Source organism: Zosterops lateralis (assembly GCF_965231275.1).
Source record: "Zosterops lateralis genome assembly, chromosome: 6".
Classification (NCBI taxonomy): Eukaryota; Metazoa; Chordata; class Aves; order Passeriformes; family Zosteropidae; genus Zosterops; species Zosterops lateralis.
The window spans coordinates 33,221,474-33,245,733 of NC_139761.1; the positions used below are offsets into that span (position 1 = coordinate 33,221,474).

Below are 24,260 nucleotides of genomic sequence, written 5' to 3' on the forward strand. Positions count from 1 at the left end.
GGGCGGCAGGACCATGGCGGGCCGCGGGGCCGCGTCCTCGGAGCACCTGGAGCGGCTACACGAGATCTTCCGCGGGCTGCACGGAGACCTGCGGGGCGTCCCCGAGCGGCTGCGGGGCGGCGCGGCCGGTGAGGCAGGGAGGGGAAGTGGATGTCCCACGGGGCCTGGAGCCGCCCCGCCGGCTGTGGGGCCGTGGCCGGAGTGTTCGGGAGCTTCCCATTAGACAGGAGTGTTTGAGCAGCTGGGAAGGCCCTGTCCCCTCAGGACTTTGTGTTGTAGGGACACACAGCTTTGCAGTTGTAGGGACCCGGGACGTGGCTGTGGTAGAAATGAGCATGATCAGTTTCGTGGTGAAGTAAAACTCAGGTCTCCTCGACACTGTGGTAGTCATGAGCAATGAATTCTGAGCCATGGGCTTAAATGGAATATTTACAGGCAAACATTTCTGCAATACTTGGGATTTTTTTTTCAATAGATTGCAGATAATTGCAAGTTGAATTCTCAGACATGCTAAAGAATTTTAATATAACTCTTCTGTTCTTTAATTTTTTTTCCTGCAAAAATTCTGGCACTATTTTTTGAAAGAGCAAGGGCAAGGGAATCTCTCAGTGTGTTTTGGTGTTGATCCAGTAGGACATTTTCAAGCCACGTTGCTGGATTTCTTGTTGGTCTGTAGACAAAAAGGTCTCAAGCTATTGCTGCTTATGAACCTAAACCATTCCATGATTCCATGCCTTTTGGAAGTTGGCATTTCTTTGGCTGCAGCATCTCCTTAGCCTGCAAGGGAGAAACAAAGCAGGGGAATGCTGCTTTTCCAGTTCTGTGATGGGTTTCCATGACTTTGAGACAGCAGTGGCTTTAATTCACTGCTTGAATCAGATTAGTGAAATGACCTGTATGAAATAAATTACTTCCAAAGGCTGTTTTTCCACAGTTCACGTCCATAATTTCACTTGTAACCCAGCTACACAAACAGCATCAGCACAAATGTAAATGGTGCCAAGTCATGGAGGAAGTTGAGGAGGGTGTATTCAGGAACCTCCTAAGTCAGCATTTCTTCCTGAATAAATTGGGATGTGAAATTGCATTTCTTGGTACTGCTGGCTGATGTGTAGTATATTGACAGTCATGATGTAGCTCAGTCTGTAATAATTCTGTGTGCTGCATGAGACCACAGCTACTTCTTTAGATGATGGGGTTTAGTTCTGTCTTAAGTTCTCTACAGTTCAAATACTGGGCTTAATCTGAATTTAAACTGAGAAGGAAAGCCCACAGCTTAGGCATGTTGTGTGTGTGAGAGGAGCTATATACCAGTGTTCTGAACACTTCATTTTTTTCCTATATTCTACTCAGTGGTTTAAAAGCTGCTTCTCTTGGAGAGGACTGTGCTTACCAAAAGGCATTATCAAGAGAGGTTTTTGTTTTTTTTTACTGTGATAATGTTTTTATAATGTTGCATGTAATTTTGTCTTTAATCAAATTGGAGAAGTTTTACCAAGATGGCAGTCTACATTTTCTGCTGCCTAGAATTTAGTTTAAGACTGAATAATACTCAGAGAGAGGTGAATTGAGCTAGATGCATAATTATCAGGTTTCTGATTGAATTTGGTTTTGTTTGCAGTATTCTACAACAGTCCACTGGTGCTTATCTTCAGTGCTTTTGCAAAAGATTACAGAACATGTGTTTTTGCTCAGTTGAGTTCAGATTTAGACTTTCATTGATGGTGGATGTTAGAGAGATATGATAACTTTTAAACACCTCAAAAATATATGCCTTAATGTTTGGTTTAAAAATAGAGTAACAGCAGTGAAACCCATGTTTTGGTCTCCAAAGCCCTAGGTTTGGGCTAGGATTTACACAGATCTGGGTAAATGACTGTCTCAAACAACTAAAATGTCTAATGTTGTTGGCTGATTCAAACAACTCATGTCATTCCAGAAGAGGAAAGCATTTGGGCTTTAGTCTGTGACCCTGAGGTGACACCTTGGTGGCCTCTTTTATCTTAGAGAACTCTGGAATGCTTATCCTGTCTATGTAGGTATGTTATGACAATGGGAATGCAGAGTGCCAGATCTGCCAGGACCTTCAGGGCTCACTTGAAGATGTAGATTGACCTGATGTTCTGTTCAAATCCAAATTACAGTTTCAGCCTTCAATAATCTTGCCAAGTGTTCGCAAAAAATAAGAAATATATTTATGAGCTGTTTGCCAATGTGTCTTCTTTGCTGTTCTTTCACACTAAGTATTTTTCAACATGCAATTCTGTCAGTGGACATTGAAAGAACAGTAGGTCAGAAAAATATTTGAAGAATTATTTCTTTTGTCTACCAGAGGCAGTGCTCAGCATTTGGAAGAGCAACTTCTTCTCTCTTGCCCCACTCCCTTCTGAAATGTTGTAAGAACGAGCTGTTCCCATTTGAGATAAATTTTGACCTGGTGTTCTGCAGCCAGCCCTCTGTGGCAGCTTCCTTGTTTTAGTGGATTGAGTTGGAGTTCTGTTGTCATTTCTCTATAGTTTATCTGACATGCTGCTTTTACTTCCCCAGAGGAGAAGAAAAAACTGGTTCGAGAATTCGATGAGAAGCAGCGTGAAGCCAACGAGACGGTGAGTGTGAGGCTTCTGGCAGAACAAGGGGTAATGACTTCAAACTGACAAAGGGTAGGGTTAGATTGGGCATTGGGAAGAAACTTAACTGTGAAGTTGGTGAGACACGGGAACAGTTTTCCCGGGAAGCTCTAGATACCCCATCTCTGGAAGTGTTCAAGGACAGGTTAGATGGATCTCTGAGCAACCTGGTCTAGTGGAAGGTGTCTTTGCCCACAGCAGAGGTGTTGGAACAAGGTGATCTTTAAGGTCTCTTCCAACCCAAACTATTCTGTGATTATGTCTCTGTTGCACAGAGATAGAAAGCTGATACCCATCCTATCAATGCTTAAACTATAAGAAAGTGAGAATTGCAAATTTTGAAATTTAGAGGGAAGTTTCGGGGAAAAGAAAAAATCAAGTGTTTAAGCTTGATAATTTTTTTTAATTGAAGCACTGTGTATCTGAAAATGCACATGGGCTCAACAGCATTGGGCAGCCTACTCAATACTAGATGGGGCATAGAGTTTGGGGTTATCCCCCTCAGCCAGTCCAACACAAACATGTGAATCCCTTCATCTAGTGCTGAGTTATGAGTATGGCTCCTGCTAAGAATAGATTTGGTGCTCTAAAGAATAAACGTGCTTTCTTTTGTTAAAGCTGCGGGAAATGGAGGAAGAACTGAAGTACGCTCCTCTGCCTTTCCGCAACCAAATGATGAGCAAAATCCGAGCCTACAGAAGAGACCTGTCCATGTTCCAGAGAGAGATGAGAAGCACAGATCTGGGACTGGGCCGTGGAAACCAAGGCGATACCAAATACGGGATCTTTGCCACAGAAAATGAACAGAGTGTAAGGATTAGATGTAAATTATTTAACATTGCTGTGATTGTGCAGAAGCAGTATCGCAGATTCATTGTTTATAGTGTCACTATTTTAAACCACCTCTGTGCTTTTATAACTCCCTGTATATCTCTCTACACGTAACATGAATATCACAGGGAGGACAAAGAACACCTGGAACTCAGAGGAGAGCTTTTCTGTTCTAAAACAAAGATAGAGAGGTAATCAAAATGGAACTCCTTGAAAACCATGCAGTTAGTAATTTGCACAACATTCTGCACCGAAACTTAGTTAAATTATTCCCCTACAGAGGCAAAAACACAGAAGTGATGCTCCTTAATGAAAAAAAAAGTTAACTCACCTAGTTCTAATCTCCAAAACTAGGAAAGTGTGAATTATACACTGTATAGGTTCTTTGGTAGAGTTATCTTTAAGTGATCTTAGTGTAAATAATTTCAAGAAAATATAAGGATTTTTCCTCTAGCACTTTTTTCGGTATGGTTTTGCTGCTGCAATGCAAGAAGTGCACCAATTTCTTGTTTACCAGATAGGCTTAGAGATATCTGAGCTAATGAGACTAAATCTCCTTATTGCCTTCAAAGTGCTGTCATCTGTACAGAAAGTTTATGGAGGTGGGTTTTTCATTTTTCTGCCTTAGATGAGGATGGTTTGAAGGGGGTTCTTTGCGTAGTATTTCCTTCTGATGTAGTTTGGGAAATTTTTGCATTTGTTTCCTTTTGATTACTCTGAAACCTGAGAGCTGGATGATAGATTAGACTTTCTGAAGCTTAAGAAAAGACTTTATTTTAAACCACCTTCTGACCCCAAGGTCAGCAACCATTCCTTATCCTCTAGCCCAGGCTACTGACATGAAAAGAAGATCTTTGTTACTTAGCAGTCCATCTGTTAGTGCTGTTTGTTCCTAATCCTTTTGACTGTAAAGTCTTAATTACCTGCCTGGCAACCAACTGTGAAGTTGCAAATAAGGCTGACTTTGGATGTAAATGGAAGTAAAAGCATCTGGAAAAGAAAGATACTATTTTCATGTAAATATTCTTTGATGGAAAAGTAAATTATTACAAAGACAGTTTTCTGGAAGTTTTTAAACTCTTTACTGCTGTTTAAATTTTTGCAATTTAACCAGATTTGGCCATAATCTTACAAAGTAAACAAGGCTCGGCCAAAATTAACTGGGCTGCATCAGTTGACATTAGAAGTATGTACAGCTAACACAGATGGATGGCATATAACTTTTTAATGTCAGAAGCCTACTGTCTTTGTGCTTAATAGTTAAACATCCCATTATTTTTCAGACTAACCTGCAGTCGCAGAGGGTGCTGCTTCTCCAGGGCACAGACAGTCTGACCCGGGCCAGTGAGAGCATCGAGCGCTCGCACCGAATCGCTGCGGAAACCGACCAGATCGGCACCGACATCATCGAGGAGCTCGGGGAGCAGCGGGAGCAGCTGGAACGCACCAAGAGCAGGGTGAGCAGGAAACTGGGCATGGCTTTGAAACAGTCTGATGCCACTAATTGCTCTCAGGGACCTTCCTAGGCATAATAATCCGATTGGATATTTTTACAGACCAAATTCAAGCTGCCGTGTTTCTATTTGTTCTCATAAAAGAAAAATAATTACTGTAGAAGGGTCCAAAGCATGGCGGTCAAACGTCTGCTACTGTGTCTGTGTAAGATGGGAGATTAGACCTATAGATCTGCTAGAAAAAATAGCATTACTGAAAAAGTTACAGATTAGAAAATTGTTAAGGAGTCACTGTGTGACTAGATTACTAGTAAAAGTCAAGATTTTGGAAGCAGTTAGCAAGTTTTTGTAACGGAAATGAATTCACTAGAAGAGAACTTAATTACTAGCTTTCTAGTATTTGCAGAGAGGGAGAAAATGTCAGACAATGCCTCTTCCTCATCCTTGGTTCAAGAAGCTCTGCTTCTGCTGTGAAAGCTTCAAAAACTAGTTCACTTGCTTTGTTTACACGTGTATGCAAAACAGACAGTTTGAGTTTTGAACTAACAAACTGAAGGGATTTTCTGTGTGTGCAAGGGATCCCCGAGTGTAAAGCTTTTAGGTGAGCGACTTCAGGGGACACAGAGTTTGGCAAATAAACCCACTCAGCCAAAACAAAAAGCATACCCCTGCTTTTGGGAGTTCCCTCTACTCATTGCAACAAAGCTTGTAGCTTTTTAATTTAAATAGTTCTGTAATTTCAGTCAGAATTTGATTTGTCCTGTTCCAAAATTTGGGAACGTAGAAGACTTCAAGATTGATTTGATAGTTTGCACAGTCCATCTCAGTGCAAAGAAATATACAAGCAGTTTTGCAGTTGAGGGCAGCATGTTAAACTACAGAGGAAGTGTGCAGGCAGGTATCTGTGATAAAAGTGACCTGACTTACCCTTCACTTCCCCAGAAGGTTTGGAAGTGGAATAGTGAAATCTTACCTGGAGACCAGTGGCCATGCATCACGAATCGTGTCTGTGAAGCAATACCTTTTTTAGTTGTCTATTCTACACTTCATTTTACATGTTCTTAATAGCTGACTGGGTATGCTGGGCAGTTCATTTCTGGGCAATACAAAGCTCAAATGGATTAGCCATTAACAGCTCTGAGCTTGTACCCACTGGGTCACTTAGACCTGTCAGTGCAACACAGTTCTTTCTTTGGGAAAGCTTGAGCAGCATTTCAAACAATTTGATATGCACTGGGGTGAACACACCAGTATCAATTTCTTCTGGTGTTAACAACTAGAATAATGAAATCAATCTTAATGAAAGAAGCTAATACCAACTTTCTGATATTTGTATATTAATTAAAGAGGCAGAAAGTGGTCTCAAATTGCATATCTTTGTATGTATCTAAGGGAAAGTATATATTGTAATAAGTTAGCCGAGACTCCATTTTCTTCATGTTGGAAAAGCCAATTCTTTATTCACATAACTTATTTTATACAGTTTTTACACACCTCATGTGCAACACCAATTGGCTGGTAGTTTTCTTACCACTTCATTTTTTGGTCAGAAAGTGATTTGTGTGTATTGTGCTAAGAGTCAAGTTGTTTACATTTTTCCTTTATGGGTTCTCATGGAACAGATCTTGTTGTTTACACAGATGCACTTATTTTTCAACCCAAGAATACTTTGTTGTGTTAACGAACCTTTCATACCAAGATTGTTTTCACATGGGAACTTGCAAATTGTTTAACTACACTTAGAAGAGATCACAGGCCAGCTGTGAATTTAATAGAACAGGCCTGATTTTATGAGGCATTTCTTTTATAATTCTTCTACCTGTCTTCATTTGTCCTTAGAAAAGAGGCAAATTCCAGCTGGTATTGTGGGTAGAAAACAATGTTTTGTCTCAATTTTGAGAGTACATGGTCACCTTGGTCCTATAATTCATTGCAGCATTTCAACACCAGCTGCTTTCACATGCATCTTTCCAGAGCTGCTGTGTGCTTGTTTAACTGACACGTAACTTGTGTCTCTCTTCAGCTCGTGAACACAAGTGAGAATTTGAGCAAGAGTCGCAAGATCCTGCGCTCCATGTCCCGGAGGTGAGTGGGGTGACTACAGCAGTCTGGGGCATTTAGGGGTGCCTGCTGCATTTAGGGGAGAAACAGAGCATCAGCTGGGACTGCAGAGGTTGTAGGGGATGTGTAAACAGAATGTGTGCCCACATGCACATGTTAATTTGTGTTTTCCTCTCTGGCAATTGCTTAACAGAGTACAGGCTGTAGAAGAGCACTGAATGTGTGCTGTTCTGTCAGGATGATGTGGGGTCTTTAACCATCCAAACTGTGGTGAGGACAGACGCAAGTTAGAGTGAATTGCTCGTGGTGCCTTCAGATGCTCCTCATTCAGGCTGGGAAAAGCTGTGCCATAAACCACTGCAGCATTGGGCAAATTAGATGCCTGATGACATGGACAAATCTGTTTAGCCCCCACCAGTGCCCTAGAGCAGGTAGTCCTAGCCTGGCCCATGAGACATTTTGAGGAGGACCATGTACTGTTTTGATGGCTAAAACCTTTGCTTCTTAAGTAGATTTGCAGTTTAGCTATATTGTTTAATTAGCCTTAGAAACACAGTTCATAGAGTGTATTTCCCAGTAGGTACTTACCTCCTCACAACCTTTCCTTTATGTCCATTGCTACAGGAAGTTGTGATAACTGTCTAGTTTTCAGTGTTATAAGTACTTTGTTATTTTGATAATTTAGTTTTCTTTCAACAACATCATTCAAGTAAAAGCACCACAATGAGGGTTTTAGCAACAGGACTTCAGGTCTGTGAAAAGTTTTCCTCTTTGCTTAACTGAAGGAGCAGGCATATATAGAGCAATGATCTGCCACCTTCTGTGGGACAGGGGAAGAGGAACAGAACTGCTACTACTGAAATAGGAGATTTAAACAGGATTTCCAGGTCTCGGGGTTTTAGTCGGTTGTTTCCTCACCCGAGATTCCAAGGCTGGCTGGTGGTTCGTGTGGGCACGAAGGGAGTGATTTTCCCTCTTGACCTCTGAAGGATTTAGGGTCTGCTGTCTGACTCTGTGTCTCTGTGTTCTGTGCTGAGCTCGGTGCTCGGTGTTCGGCGCGAGAATGATGAGGAGTCTCAAGGTCTTGGTTTTCTGGTTTCTCGCGTTGTTTATTAGTTCTTATCTTACAATTCTCTGTGTCCGGCCATGGTGTTCACAGCAGCCTGGACACGAGGTGACTCCCCTTCCCCTGTGTCCGGCCATGATGTCCACTGCAGCTCGGACACAAGGCGACTCCCCTCCTGTGTCCGGCCATGGTGTTCTCAGCAGCTCGGACACAAGGCGACTCCCCTCCTGTGTCCGGCCATGGTGTTCTCAGCAGCTCGGACACAAGGCGACTCCCCTCCTGTGTCCGGCCATGGTGTTCACAGCAGCTCGGACACAAGGCGACTCCCCCCTGTGATGGGAGGTCGCTACCTCTTATACAGATAACTACGTACCCATTGTTTACAATTCTGTGCCAATGTCTATCACCTATACTAACACGGTCATTTCTACTTTGATCCAATCCACTGAAACTATTTTGTGCCCACGTCACTGCAGAAGATGGATGCCAAGGGAGAAGAAGAAGAACCCAGGGCACTGCCCTAAAATCACCATCTTGTCCCTTTGCATCTACATTCTAAAAATCCATAACTACAAAATCTTCTGCACAGTGATAACTACACTACTCTCAGTAACACCTTTGTGACTTGCAATTCTTCTCTCTGTTGGATGTTTTTCTCATGGACCAAAATCAAAGCCTGTGTCTTCCTGGGCTCTGTGCCAGGCAAATCCCCCTGCACAGACCCCAGACCCTCTTTTTTGGGTCCCAGGCCTCTCTACCGAGGTCTGTGACTTCCCAGGGCGCCCAGAGGGATGCCCTGGACTCCAACATCTCCCCCCTTTGTTTTCACCAAAAAACACCTCTTTGGCTGCTTTGCCATATGCATTAAAGCAAACACAACTTGATCATGAGAAGAATTACAAGTCTCAATAAAATACATACAATTTTTTTCAAAATTTTCTTCCACAACCGTGAAAGGTTGAAGAAATCAAACATGCCATTCATCTGTGATCTGGTTTCTTCTCTGAGTTTGTTCACTCCATTTCCCAACCGCTCTGTGCTCTCGTGAATTGATTCTGAACCATCTGACAAATTCATGCAATACAGAAGGAAAAGAAAACGCAAGATATAAGTCCTTGCACGCAGAATGAAAGATGTCTGCAGTCTTGACACTGGTTCACATCTGCATGCTCTCTCCTCTACTCTTGAAGCCGTCAGAGCTTCTGCGCTTGACATGATTTCCACATTCTTTGCAGAAATTCACTTGTGTTCTGTATCTGCAGAAACAAAAGCTACTTCTTTGCCATAGGTCAGTTAAAACTGTACTTTGATGGAAAATGCACAACTCTTGTTAAAACCTGAAATCCATCAGGAAAAGTTTCACATGCAACATCTGTGCTTGTTGATGAACACATCTCTCCTCTAGTTAAAGTCAAGGTGTGGCCAAAACCCTGGCCTTACCTAGAGTAATATCCTTTAATACATTTTTGGAACAAAGCTCTTAACAACAACAATTATGAAATGCTTAAACAACTAAAGAACATAAAGAAGAATTTTGAAATGTATCATGATACAATTAACAATACTTATTACTTAAAACTTATTATCTTAAACTTATCTTATTTTACCAACTTATCTTACTTATTACCTTATTATTTTAACTTATTTCTTATCTTAACTTTAACCTACTTAACTTAAAACTTAACTTATTATCTTAAAACTCTTTCTCTTAACTTATTTATCTTATCTTAAAACTTAATATACTCAACTTATTTAACTTATCTTAACATAAAATACACTTAAAACTTACATACAATAAAACTTTAAATTTATAAAATATAAATCTATTACTTAAACTTTATCAATCCTTATCTTAAATTCAACTTTACTTACTTAACAAATCTTAAACTTAAAACCACATAGAAATCACTTCTAATGTCAATACTAAAACACAAATCAACTTGGATCCAAATACATCAACACTATAATCAAAAATCCTTTTCCATGTCATGACAATAAGTCTTTTGCTCCTGATCATGCAGCTGCTTTGCAAACATCCAATGATTTCCAGATCTCTGCTTCTGAATTCACAAAACCTGTAACTTTAATTGAATTATTATTATTTTGCCTGAATGCAGCCCCTCCTAACCCCGAGGGTTACTGCCTTCCCCGGCATCCCTCCCTCTCCTGGATGAGGAGTGGAGACTTTAAAACTCTAAGAAAAGGGTAAACCCAGCATGTAGCCGAAGGATAAATGAAGAAAGGGTGTGTGCAGTGGATTCAAGGGAAACTTGGCTACCTTTTGCTGAAAGGAAAACTTGAGGGAACTGGACTGACAATGTCAAAGTGCCGCTTGTGGGCGGGGTCAGGCTCTGCAGCACTCGCTCTGAGGGGGTGGCGCCTTGGAGAAACTCTCCGCCCTGGCCACGCCTCCTCCCTGCTTGCTCTGCCTTTGCCTGCCCCGGTCCTGCCTGCGCTGGCACCACCTGCCTCGGCACTGCCTGTGCCGCCCCGGCGCTGCCCGCGTCTCGCTCTCTGTCGGGGTTTGTCCCGCCTGGAGCGATCCCACTGCTCCAGCTGCATCCCACTTGCTCTCTGCCTGCCGCAAGGCCTTCTGGGATTTGTAGTTTCTAGCTTTGCACTTGCGCCGTCCATCTTGGCTCTGTCACTGCGCATGCACCAACCGCAAGGCTTTCTGGGGTTTGTAGTTTCCAACTCTGTACTTTCTCTGCCTGTTCCGGCTCCTCACTCGCGCTCCGCGACACAGGCCCTGCTCCGCCCGCGCCGCCCGCGCTGTCCCGACACGGGGCACTCCCCGGCCGCCCCCAGTCGCGATCGCTTTCGCGCGCACACGCCGCAGTGTTATCTCTCACCACTGACGCGATCTGGGCTTGTTTTCCCTGTTTTCCTGGTGTCTCCTCCACTCCCCCTTCCCCCCTCTCTCTGTCTGTCCCTGCGCTGAAGGGGAAAGGGCAGTGAAAACTTTCAGGCTGTGTCTGAACGCGCTGTGTCTGAGGGGGGCTGCAAAGACTCCTGGATGCACTTTGTCTCACCTCTCCCTCCCCCACTGCTGCGGCAAGTGTCCCGTGCTCACGGAACATGCCTCGAAAACAAGCATGCCCTTATCTCGGGATGGATTAGAAGTTTTGACTTTCCCGAGACGAATTTCTGGGACTGAATTCCTGAGGACTGTGGCGAACCCAGGGAAAGTTGATGACTTTTCTGTGCTAAACTCAAGGAGACCTGCTGACTCTCCTGTCTCGAGGGTTTTTTTACCTCCCTGCGGTAATCCTGAGGGTGCTGGTATCTCTCCTTTCCTATTAAAACTCAGAGGAGGCTGATGGCTCTCCCCTTCCCCACCTCCTGTAAGAGGTGTATGAGACCCGTCTGCTGATAACAGACGACAGGACCTGCCTGGCTGCCGGCCAGCAAAAGAACCCGCTGCTCGCTGCTGGCCACAGACAAACCCGGTGCTGGCTGCAGGCCAGCTGGTAAAGTGTTTCTTCCTCCCTCCCCGCTACACTGCTGCTGCACGGAGAAGGTTTTTCCCTTATTTTTCCCGGGAGAGGGTCTCCTCCCGTGTTCTAAATTTAACTGTTCTTACCAAAATCGAAGAATGCAGTGCAGGTGTTCTCAAATTCAGTTCGGAGGTTTCCTGATCACCGACCTGCAGATTTCAGGAGATGAGTCCTGGGCCCTTGGGACTCGTCGGTCCGAGGTGAATTTGCAATCAGCTGCCGTCTCTGGTTAGAGATTTCTTCCCGTCTTCTCAGCTTGTCTTCTTTCCTTCAGAGGTCTTGCTGTGTCCACTGGAAAGCACCGATTCTGCCCACACCGGTGTCCATTCGTGCCCGTTCATGCCCATCCATGTGCCCACTCGTGTGCCCACCCAGGGACGCCAATTCTCGGGGTTTAATCCGGTTGTTTCCACCCGAGATTCCAATGCTGGCTGGTGGTTCGTGTGGGCACGAAGGGAGTGATTTTCCCTCTTGACCTCTGAAGGATTTAGGGTCTGCTGTCTGACTCTGTGTCTCTGTGTTCTGTGCTGAGCTCGGTGCTCGGTGTTCGGCGCGAGAATGATGAGGAGTCTCAAGGTCTTGGTTTTCTGGTTTCTCGCGTTGTTTATTAGTTCTTATCTTACAATTCTCTGTGTCCGGCCATGGTGTTCACAGCAGCCTGGACACGAGGTGACTCCCCTTCCCCTGTGTCCGGCCATGATGTCCACTGCAGCTCGGACACAAGGCGACTCCCCTCCTGTGTCCGGCCATGGTGTTCTCAGCAGCTCGGACACAAGGCGACTCCCCTCCTGTGTCCGGCCATGGTGTTCTCAGCAGCTCGGACACAAGGCGACTCCCCTCCTGTGTCCGGCCATGGTGTTCACAGCAGCTCGGACACAAGGCGACTCCCCCCTGTGATGGGAGGTCGCTACCTCTTATACAGATAACTACGTACCCATTGTTTACAATTCTGTGCCAATGTCTATCACCTATACTAACACGGTCATTTCTACTTTGATCCAATCCACTGAAACTATTTTGTGCCCACGTCACTGCAGAAGATGGATGCCAAGGGAGAAGAAGAAGAACCCAGGGCACTGCCCTAAAATCACCATCTTGTCCCTTTGCATCTACATTCTAAAAATCCATAACTACAAAATCTTCTGCACAGTGATAACTACACTACTCTCAGTAACACCTTTGTGACTTGCAATTCTTCTCTCTGTTGGATGTTTTTCTCATGGACCAAAATCAAAGCCTGTGTCTTCCTGGGCTCTGTGCCAGGCAAATCCCCCTGCACAGACCCCAGACCCTCTTTTTTGGGTCCCAGGCCTCTCTACCGAGGTCTGTGACTTCCCAGGGCGCCCAGAGGGATGCCCTGGACTCCAACACCAGGAAAACATGAGTAATGAACTATTGAGTTTGACCTTTTAAGAGCTTTGGAAAAGTACAATCTGGTCTTGCTGAGACAGGGAAGGTAAGATGGTGATCTGGATCTAGAATCTGCTTTCATAAACAAGGTGAAAAAAAACCTACTTGGATTTTTATTTTTAACTCTAGAGTAACCACAAATAAGTTGCTGCTGTCAATTATCATCATCCTGGAACTGGCCATCCTAGGCGGTGTTGTCTACTTAAAGTTCTTCCGCAAGAAATGAGCCTTCATGACCAAGATGAGCTTTTCTACTGATGAGGACCAGGATGAGCCATCTGCTCCCTTTGACTGTCTGAGGGTTGAACTGAGTCATAAGACAGCACATTCAGCTGAAACTGTACTGACACTTGACAGAGAATGGGAGTAAAAAGAAACAGGCTTGAACTACTGGTAAGATTAATAAGAAGGTAATAAATATTTTATTGTCTCATTTTGTATATACTTAACTAGTGAATAAATCTTGGTACGTAATAAAGTAACCACTGATAATGGAAAAGCTAGTTTATTTAAAAATGGAGAAGTTAACAGTATTTGCCAAGTGTTGACAATCTATCCACTCAAGTGCCTCAGAGCTCTGTAATGTCCAATATATCCAACACTTTGGGTTCTTAAATCCTCACTTGCTCTTGACTGTCAGATTCATCTGGAGAGCTGGGTGTTGGGAGTTCATCAAAAGCAATGTGTGCTCCTTCCCTCGTCTGCCCAAAGCACGTCGCTATCACATCCACTGCAAGGCCAGCAGTTGCTTTCACTGCCTCTTGAGAAGCTCCGAGCAGTGGATTGACTTCAACCATGTCTACAGCTGAAAGCATTCCTGTGAAAAGGATTTACAGCTTTGTTACTCTGACAAAGGGTACAGGCTTCTGCAAGGTTTTGTTCACAGCCTTTTATTCATTGTAGCAAAGTCTAGTATTTGGGTTTGTGACCTAAAGTAAGACTGGCTCTTGAGGGATGAGGTTATTGTTCTCAGATGCAAATTTGTGGTTTTGGTTTTTTTTTTTACATCATCACTACCTCACTCATTTGTGCTTTCAGGATTCAGGAAAAATGTTTGATGTTCCATACACATTTATGAGAGGAACATTTTTTTCTCCCAGTCCAAAAATGAGGGGTTATAAAATAGTCTCACCTTGTATTCTTTTGCCATCCTATCCAATAATCTATAGACTATTGTCTGGTTGGGATTTTTTCAACCTTCTTTTACTGCAAATAATATTGCTTAAACATATTAAATAAAAACTTCATGGTAATAAGATGAAAAGTCCTCATATATTGAGTCAACTGCAGTTTATTTTATGAAAGCTTGGTTTGTTAGTCTTGAATCCTAGAATGGAACTTCAGACTATTTAAGATGGTTTGCACTCATTTTTGTATTCCAGATGCCCATTTTCACATCTTGCCTCATGTTTAGGATTAGGCAATAATATTACACATTTTTGACATTAGTTGTTAACATACTGTGTCTTTTACTTTCTTTGATAAGATGAAGCTGGTGATGGTTAAGCTGCTTCCAATACCTTGGGAACTGCCCAACTACAGGACTGCTTTTTCCTTTACTGAAGGTTGAATTGACTTTGCAGGCACCTTTGCTTTGAGTACACTTACTATCTATTTACACAGGAAAAACATAACCAGTATGGGCTCTGGGTGGGTAGTTCTGTCCTTGCTTAGCCCTGTACTGCTGGTCAGCTCCTACCTGTGTTGTGTATTTCCTCTGTGATGTACATCCCTTCTCTGTAAGTTAATCCACCCAGAACAGGAGTCCCCGTTGCTGGAGCCAGTGAGGGATCAAAAGCATCAATGTCAAAACTCAGGTGAATTGGTCTCTGTCTCCTGAGGCAGAATAAAACAAGAAAGGCAAGCTTAGAGCCTTAAACTTTTTCTACATGCATTTCTTACTATGCAGACTAATCAGCAAAGTAACATCAAACTCCTTGAACCATGTCTCATATACATTAAAAAAGCATCTACTCAGTGAGGATTTGGTTGAAGTACTTTAGTTCAAACCATCTTAACTGGTATTTGTCATCTTAGTGGAATGATGTAGAGAAGTGCATGATACAATCCAGCCTTTTCTCCTTTTGTACAGAAAGCCAGGGTGAAGGCTGAAACACTGATGTGCATGGCAGCTAGGATGGAGGAAGCACCGAGCTCAAGGATTTCACTGACAGTTCATCAAGATGAGCATTTTTCCAGTCAATATTTAAAGGCTGTCTCCAAACCCTGCTGTGTAGCCTAACTGATGAAGTAGTAAAGGATAATTTCAAACCTAAAATGTTAGTTACTATATCATGTATCATCTGCCAGCTGATGACAGCTTAATAAACTGGACACTGCTTGTCACTCACATGAATTATTTAACTGGGAGACTGCATACTTCCAACTTACTGCAGGTGCTCAGTAAGGAGAAGCATCTGGATTGCCATTACTTGGCACAGCTGCAGCTAGGAAGGGTGAGCACACCTTTAGAGAACAGCAGCCTGCAGCAGAGGTTCTAACCTGTGGGAGAGGTTACCCTTTCTAACTGACTCTCTCCCAGCTCCTAGGCTGGCATGATTTGTTCCCTGACCTGGTTCCCCAAACTGGAACAAGGCTCACAAAGGTGGCATTAGTGAACTGCAGTAAGGGAGTGGTAAAAGTGAACTTTACCAGCTGCACTGGCCACCACCATCAGGACATGGTGCATGAGCAGTCCAAGGAGGAAGCCATCAGATGCTTCCACCTGCTATGCCAACAGCTCATTTCAAGTTACTATCAAGTTGCTGTATGTATTTTTTAAAGTATAGTGTATATCCTGCACTCTGAGTTGATCCAAACATCTTGTCAAACTGCAGTAAATGCAGAATTACTTAACAGAACCAAATAGTATAAAACAGAGCCACAACTGTAGTGAGTCATGTAATCTGTCTCAGCCATCTTCCAAACACAGTGAAATGGTTCCAGAGCTGAGACTTTCCTAATCACTGGACACTGTCACAATTCTGTATGGCCACCTTAGATCAAGTGACCTTCACTTAAATAACTTTCAGGAAAGCAGATGTTCAACAAAAGTAGTTTCAATTAGATAATACTTTGTTACCTGCCCATCAGCTGTTCAAAGGTTCTTTCCATAACTTTCTGAATTCCAAGGCGATCGATATCCCTCATGGAAAAATACTGGATGTCAAAGTTCTTCAAAATATAGCTGTGAAAATAATTATTTAAAAACAATCATTACTAGTTTAAGCTGTCCTTAAATGGACATATCCTAAAATGCCCTTATGGACATAATTTCAAGCTCATTATTTCAGTCTTTACAAAAATCATTTAATCAAAACCAACTTACTACTCAGCAGGATCCACATCCCTCAATCCAATGTACACAATATCAGATGCTGAAAGGCAGGGCTTTAGCCAGGAAAAGCCTGGAAGTTGTGGTACCTGCAAGCAAAGGTTTGGTATTAAGTCAGTTTAATGACATACCTAAAAAAAAGCTATTTAATGCCTCCCTGAAAACTTGTATTCATTTATAGCATCCTTTCTCTCTAAATAGAGAGACTTCTGCACTTGAGGGTTTGCCTGTTGTAATCAGTCTTTACCTTCATTTCTGTGTTCAACTCAGGTAAAATGATATGGCTTAATCTGAGTTAAATGTTAATGGATGAAGTTTTTAACTCTTCTGCATTTTCCAGTTTGAAGAGGAGGAGGACTAAAAAGCCCAAATCCATAAGCAATAGGTAATTTGCATCAGTGAGTATGAAGGGGGGATGCTAAAGTAGATACCCAGATGTAGATCACTTACACAGGGCACTTCATGGTGATACTCTGTAACTTACCCAGTACATTATGCTTAGGTGGAAGAACGAAACCAAAGGCACCTATGTCTTTTTAGGAGAACTACCAATACCATGCAAACTTACAAAAACAATATTAAAGATGGATAAATTTGAAGTGGGAAATTGGAAAAAAAAAGTGGGGAAAAAAGGCAGGGCAAGAAGTTGGGCATCCACAGTGGGCTACATCATGCTGGCTTTTGATGCAGACTTGAAGACAGTAGGTCTAGGACAGCAACTGAAAGATTATGAGGTCATAATTTTTCAGCTTTGGTAATTAAGTAGTCATGGTATGGAATTATGAAACCATTCAGTTAATAATACCTACTAACTTTAGGAGTGATTTAAATTAACTCAGATTTCTCTCCTCCCAGCTCTGAAAATGGCTACAGCCAGCACAGCTGTCAAGCAGCTGGAAGGTTTTGTTTCCCTCTTAGACTTCTAAATTACTAATTAAAATCTAATTAAAATATTGGATGCTTTTAAAGGTTAATACACCCATACTATATTTAATTACACTGGGTTAAATTAGCACAGATTATAAAAGTATTTGCTAATCTACAACAATGACCTGAAACTTCTCCAGTCATAAATTACAAAGAGGAATAAATTAATTGGAGAACACTAGGAAAAATAAATTGAAGTTTCAAAAATGAATTCTGCAAAACCCATCACCACACAATAAACTGAGCACAGTAATGATAATATTGTCAGATACTCTCTAGTATCGATGATTCCATAGATTTAATACTGCAATTTCAAGTGCACCTCATTGTTCGTAAATAAATAAAACTGAAACCATTAACTGCCTTTGACAGGATCTTTGCTTTGTTACAATGGAAAAGGGATTGCTGATAGTAAAGCCAGCATGTCAAAAAACCCCAATAACTGTAAAAAATTACTGCTTTTCTGTGCTGCTCAGGAACTGGAACCCAGCAGACCAGTATCTCCTCCTTCCTCAGCTATCACTGAACTTTAGTTTTGTTCTGTTCCCATCAAGCCATAAACTGATCACCTTAAGTGAGCTCTAAAATTCACAGAATTTTCTTTTACCTCCCTCGAGAAAGTGGGTACAGTTGTCAAAAAGAAAAAAAAAATCACTCCCTTTAACTTGCGGGCAAAAAAGTGGAAATACTGTATCCTTTTGTATTAACCTTTTCATGTTCAGGGGATGTTCCAAAAAGCCCCATTAATTTTGCATTAATTTGGGAATTCCAACACATTTGTAGAGACCACATAAGATTGACTAGAAAGAGTAAAGTAGGCAAAAGCCTCAAATGATTCTATTGACTTGTGGATGGAAATCATTCAAAAGAATTTGCAGGAGAAAAAGCAGAAGAGCTTTACAAGATGATGCAGTCATCTTGCCATGCTGAACAGGAACTGATGTAGTGGTATCCTCAGTAGCCATACAGATGTAAACATGCTTGTTCTTGCTTGGAAAGGGCATACATCTAGCAACACAGCACCTCAAATTTGTCAGAGAGAACTGAGAAATTTAGAATTAGTAACTAGCAATGCAGGGGGCCAAAATAAAGCAGTCAGGTTTTCTGCAGCTCCAGCATCCATTCTCAAGATGCAGTTGCTGATCCTGCTCTCACTCTCCAGCCTGAGCTTCAGCAGAAGCAGATTGCTGCATCAAAGTCCCTACTGCAGAGGACTCAGCTGTTCCCTGCACAGGTGCTGCAGGTCCCTGTACAGGGTGACACAGCCCACAGCTAAGCCAGGGTACACAGGCCTTAGGTCAACCTACTGTTCAGCATCTTGACAGCAGCAAAAATGGGCCATGCACATTCCATGTGCCCCAGGAAACAGCTCTTTTTGATAATTGGACTTCTTTCCAATAAAAAGGCTCTCTCTTTAAAAGTTCACTGCAAGCAGTTACAACTCTTGTGATATGTAATATTTACAGTGGAGCCAATGCCAGAGCAGCCAGTTAGGAGAGATCATGCAGGAACAGCCCCTGTCAGGCCCCAAGGTTGTCAAAACATGGAAGAGCCAAACTAAGCAGAAGCAGCGTACACAGTATGCAGGACCCAGCTGGAGGTGAGCTCAGCTCTGCTCTCACAGGCTGAGCTGGGGGGAGGTTCCTGCTCAGTTGGTAGCAGTGCTGCCATTGCCCAGCCTCAGCAACCGCCCTGCTCATGACACAGGAGCAGCACCACAGTCAGCTGCTGTGTGCAGCTCACTGCACAGCCCACAAGGGTACAAACACAAAGAAAAGCTTCTTCTCCTTTGTCTGTCTGTGTTTATATGTGTGTCTGTGGCACTTATATATATGTGTGCACGTGTACACGCACAATAATACATATTCTTCCTGGTACTTTGATGGGAAAGTTCTGCATTTGCAGCAGGTAAGAAAGGACCTGACATCAGCAATGGTGCAATGTCTGAAGTTAACACTTAGGATAACTACAATCAGTGTACTCACTTTATCTCGAAGCTCCCTCAGGAGAAATGAGACAGGTTGTCCATGGAGGCTTCCAGACTGAGTTGTGAGAGGTGTGTTGATATCAGCGTGTGCGTCCACCCAGATCACTCCAAGGTGTGGGCACTGCTGTGCGTGGCCACTGACAGAACCAAGTGCCAAGCTGGAAACAGCAACAAAGCCTTTATTACAATTTCTCCTTCAGAACAACTACAAGAACAATGGGCAGTCTCTCAGCTTCAGTCAGCCACATTGTTACCTTTCCACACATTAGAGATTTGTGACAATAAAGGGAGCATCCCATACAAACTGCATGGCATGGCACTGCTTTGACCAGGATGCCAAGTAACTCTACAGATAACCCAGAGCTCTCTGCTGTCTCTACTGTCACTCTTCCCACACACTTAATCTTCACCTGCTCTAGATCTAAACGCTCCAGAAAATCCAGCCTTCTTTTATTCTAGTCATGACACCTTCCCCCACAACTCCTTACATGCCCTACCATCTTCAACCAATTCTCAGACCAAAGGTTAGTGAAGAAGTGGAAAAATATTCATGTTGTAAGACCTATTGCAAAATTGTCTGTGAGTAGGCATTACAAACCTATCCTAAGAGGTGATGGGCAAGAGACACATCACTAAACATTCAGCAATAAAGAAACTGAACAGTTCTTCTGAAGGAACCTGATGACACAAACTTGCCCAAAGAGGAAAACCTCAGTTGTGTGTCTACAAAACTGATCACAGACCAGTCTGGAACTAAGCAGTACTATCTGAGAAGGTCATGTTTTTTGTAGCTCTCTTCTATGTTCTACCCTAAAAGCCCATCCCTAAGGTACTGCCAAAAAATGAGCCCTGAGTTGTTCCCCCAGTCTCCTTTTTTTTAAATTAAATTCTTGCACTCCAAGTGTCAACCTGCAGCATGAACCACTAATTGTTATTATGTCAGCTCACCTGTGATCACCTCCTAAAGTCACACATCTGTGTCCAGCAGCTACTGCTCTGCTCACTGCATCAGCCAGCACCTGGCTGGCCAAGCCCACCGACCGCGGGTACAAAACCAGGTTGTTGTACAGTTCATCGTTGGGAACTTGAGTGAAATTCAGATCTCCAAAGTCATGCACTTGGCATCCTGGGAACACATCAACAAAAGGAGAAAGTGACTTATTCAAATCCCTTCCCCACACCCAGGAAAATGCTCAAAATCAGTTGGGCAGGTATGAAAGGAACAACAGGAAAGGGACGGATCCATCTGACTACTTGCATGGGATGCAAACTGTCACAGCATTACAAATTAGAAAGTTTAGGACAACATTATCAGTTTAAGCTTAAGACAGCTTTGATTTAGCAATGAGCTATGGCAATCATAAAAAGTAACTTCAAAAAATCTGTATTTTTTAATTATTATTTAATTATAAATTCTATCATGAAAAATTATCGTCTGCATTGCCATCTTCCTTTCCCATTTAGACAGATCATATACAGCCTCAAATAAGCACAATTGCTCAAAGATGTCAAGGACTACACATTTCACTAACTATAGCTACAGTTATTTTACATTTTCAAGGCCCCCAAAAATCCAGACACAGAAATACCAAGTAACAAATAATTTTCTTACAGTACTTCCAGGCAACTCCATGGAGGATTCACTAGTGCTTTGTTAGGCGAAGCTGTCCATTTTCTCAACACAAGATATTCTAGAAGGCATTTTAATTCTGGGACTTTTATCCCAAAACTCTTTGAGATCCTTTCACTGACAGTTACAGCCTGACTGGCTGTTGAACCTGAGAACATTCTGGGTGTAAAACTCAGCCTTTCCTCTCAGAGACTCTCAGTTTGAGAGACCTCTCACTGCAGGCTCTGATGAGGGCAGGAAAGGCCCCAAGGTATTTACAGCTGCACCAACAGTGGCTTAATAAGACCACCCTGAATACCGGTCATGCCTGTCCCCTCTGCTTCTGTTTGCAGTTCAAAGCATCCAGGCCAGAGCTTGACATTTCGCCTTTAGCCATCATGTGCTTAATGGGGCAATTTGAAAAATTTAAGGCAAATCAACATGAAGAAACAGCCTACTTGGGGCTCTGGGTTCCTGCTTAATTTCCAGTAAGCCATTAGTCTAATGTCTAAGAAACTGGCTCTGTGAATTTGCTTTGTGGATATTGCATAAAAGCATAGTTGAGAAATATGTGACTTCTTTATATTTTAAAAGGAGTTTTGAGTGGTGAAATGAATGAAGCAAAATTATTGAGTCACTTGTGGAGATTTGGTGCTGGGAAACAGGCAAACATACATTTTCTAGCAGGGACATAGGTGGGCAGATGTGGTATTTGCAAATGAACATGTATGTCAGCTGCTGAACAAAGGATTGAAGAAATGTCTTAGCAACTCTGAGAAAACACATTCTCTGCAGTGACTTAAAGCAGTAAGCAGGACCATGACATGTACTCCCTGCTTTTCAGAAGGCAACACAGGTACCCAACTGCTTTTTTTTCTTCCCATAGACAATACCTAATTAAGCAACAGGATGAAGACTCCGGAATAAAAGCCCATTTTGTTTAGATTTGAATGACAGGACATACAAGCACATGGCAGTATTTTTACCCATTAAAGGACAAAACCCAACTTTGTTTAATTCTGTCACAAAGCTCCACCTTCAGACCAGTATAAAACAAAGATCCAACCATGCCATCATTCCCTGCACTTGAAGGAATCAGTTAAAATGCTCCAGGTTATGCTCAGGGCAGGCCACATGTGGCAGATTTGAGCAAGTGTATTTAGAGAAGTAGCAAGTGTTTAGTAATTTCTGCTTTACCTTGCTCACTACCAAGTTCCCACTGTAGAGCAAAAAGACTTGGTTCGGCTTCTGAATAAAAACCCCCATTCTTAGGATCACAGCAGGTTTGTATAGTTTCACACTTATATGGTCCAGAATTCTGCAATCTTGTCCACTTTTTGAACACATGGTACTCATAATTCCCTCTGGTTAATTTTCACAGAAAAGCCTAATGTCTGTTAAAGACAATAGAATAGATGCCTTCAGTTTTTGTTTCCATCTTCTGAAGTTCAGATAGGGTTCGTGAACCTTGGAGCAGTTTTTCTCAGCTTTGTGCATCCCTTATCTCTAGGCCCACTGTTTTTATGAGCCTGCGGAGGACAGCTCAGGTTTCCCAGGGTGATAAGGAATGTTTTCAGCCAGCTATCCGAAGGCTAGCTGAGTAAGATACAGTTTATCTCACAAGTACACACTAATCCAATACTCAAACATTAATATCTTCTCTTACTGCTATTTCTTTTAATGGTGCCTAGTGTTTTGAAAATTGGGATTAAATGACCTTAGGGCAAAGGGAAATCTCAGTGACTAGATAGTGCTCAGAGAAAGAAACAGTACTTAGATATGCCATGTATCCCAAAGTGTGGGAAGTGTATGTGCGTGTGTACACACAGTTTTTCAAATGACCAGATACTAGAGATGAAATCAACATGCACATTTCTCTTAACAGTACTGAACAAAGAAAAACAGTTTAATACATCAATAACTGCTTTAATAGTTTGACATAGCTTTTATTTAAAATCTCAGCACTAGTCTAAAACTTAAAGACCTGAACTGTTTTCCATTTCATCTGCCTGCTTGCACATAGATTTAAGTTTATTTCTTAAATCAAAGCTCTCTCAACTACATAATTTGTGCACAGAAACTGCTCAATGGATAGACATGCTGTACTGCTGTGCAGTACAGGGGGATTTTGCTGTTATATGGTCATTAGTAAAAGATTTTAAAATCTACCTCACCAAGCAATATCCACTTACTTTCTTTGGTAGCTGGGACACTATTTTATATAGATGCTAATACTTATAAACAAAAGAGCTTTTAAAATCAGCATCAAAAGTTAACATGAAGAATATATGGGGCCTTTTAAAAGGCAATAAATTCAGGTTCTGAAAGGAAGAAAAAGCTATGGGCAGAGAGGGAAGACAGCTTCCTTACATTCATTAGAAAGCACAGCATCCACAGCATTTGACAGTAAAGTAGATTAACCCTGGCTAGAGCTGAAGTTCTTTTAAATTGAAACATACCATACAGTACTTAAGGAATAAACAGCACAGACATTTTGCTGGTAACTAAAGAATATGAAATTAGATGTGATCAAAAGTCTTTTGTTCACACTTTCAAGCCCTAACAGAAATGACTTTCAAATGAAAAATATATTATGTTTGATTTATTAGTCAATTATCAACAGTGCAGGAAACTTACAGAAACCAAATACACACAGGTCAACATTCTGGCTCAAGCAGAGATCCCTTTTAGAAGTGAGGAAAACAAAAAAAAAAAGCAGGCCTGAATAATCTATTTCTGTTAGAGAAGCTTAAAAGAGATGGAAGGGAGATAAAGGTGCCAATCTGAGCACAAACACACAGTGTAGTTACATAACCAACACGTGCATAGGCACAACAGTCTTGTCAGAATGAGCAGCCAGCAGGGAAAGGCAGCATCCACAGCTTGGGAGTGCAATCCTCACTGCTTCAATGTCCCCTCTGGCATCAACAGAGCTGCCTGGGGGCACATTGCAGCCAAAAAATTAACAAATTAGCTTGACACAGCTTGCGCAGTGTATCATTCCCAGGTTAACTTCTTTTGACCAGAACAGGTTAGGGAAAGATCACACAGGCATTCAACCTACAGACCAGTGGATGGACAGCTGCCATTTATCCAGCCTGCACAGCCAGAATCTTACTTGTATTAGCTAGAACAAATCCTCACTTTTCCTACTTAGGAACCTTAGACTTAAAAACCACAAAAAACCAAACCAAACAAAAAAGAAAAAAAACCAAAACAAACAAACAAAAAAACCCCCACAAACAAAAAACCCCTCAACAACCCACAAAAAAAAAAAAAAAAAAAAAAAAAAAAAAAAAAAAAAAAACTACCAAAAACACCAAACCCTCCCCCCCACACCAGTTCTCTGCACACCTTTTCAAATGGGCTATTAATGTATCACTCATGCTCAACTTAGTGATGCTTATAACAGACATAAGATGTCTTTCAGCAAGCTGTATGACAAGTCTGTAGTTCA

The 24,260-nt window shown here is 42.2% G+C and overlaps 2 protein-coding genes across 2 annotated transcripts in view; one reads left to right on the top strand and one right to left on the bottom strand.

Annotated features, from left to right (window-relative positions):
• VTI1B (vesicle transport through interaction with t-SNAREs 1B) lies at nucleotides 1-16,021 on the top strand. The gene is made up of 7 exons (XM_083862698.1): nucleotides 1-128; nucleotides 2,548-2,606; nucleotides 3,246-3,437; nucleotides 4,742-4,915; nucleotides 6,936-6,997; nucleotides 13,076-13,339; nucleotides 15,039-16,021. The coding sequence occupies exons 1-6, from the start codon at nucleotides 14-16 to the stop codon at nucleotides 13,170-13,172; spliced, it is 699 nt and encodes a 232-aa protein (XP_083718824.1). The 5' UTR covers nucleotides 1-13; the 3' UTR covers nucleotides 13,173-13,339; nucleotides 15,039-16,021.
• The window catches only part of ARG2 (arginase 2), a 19,763-nt gene continuing 8,843 nt past the window's right edge, over nucleotides 13,341-24,260 (bottom strand). Inside the window, exons 3-8 of the mRNA XM_083862697.1 lie at nucleotides 20,143-20,320; nucleotides 19,193-19,352; nucleotides 16,275-16,369; nucleotides 16,029-16,133; nucleotides 14,646-14,782; nucleotides 13,341-13,763 (exon numbers count right to left, since the gene is read on the bottom strand). Coding sequence (XP_083718823.1) covers nucleotides 13,558-13,763; nucleotides 14,646-14,782; nucleotides 16,029-16,133; nucleotides 16,275-16,369; nucleotides 19,193-19,352; nucleotides 20,143-20,320 — 881 coding nt within the window. The 3' untranslated portion in view covers nucleotides 13,341-13,557. The remainder of the gene's footprint in view (nucleotides 13,764-14,645; nucleotides 14,783-16,028; nucleotides 16,134-16,274; nucleotides 16,370-19,192; nucleotides 19,353-20,142; nucleotides 20,321-24,260) is intronic.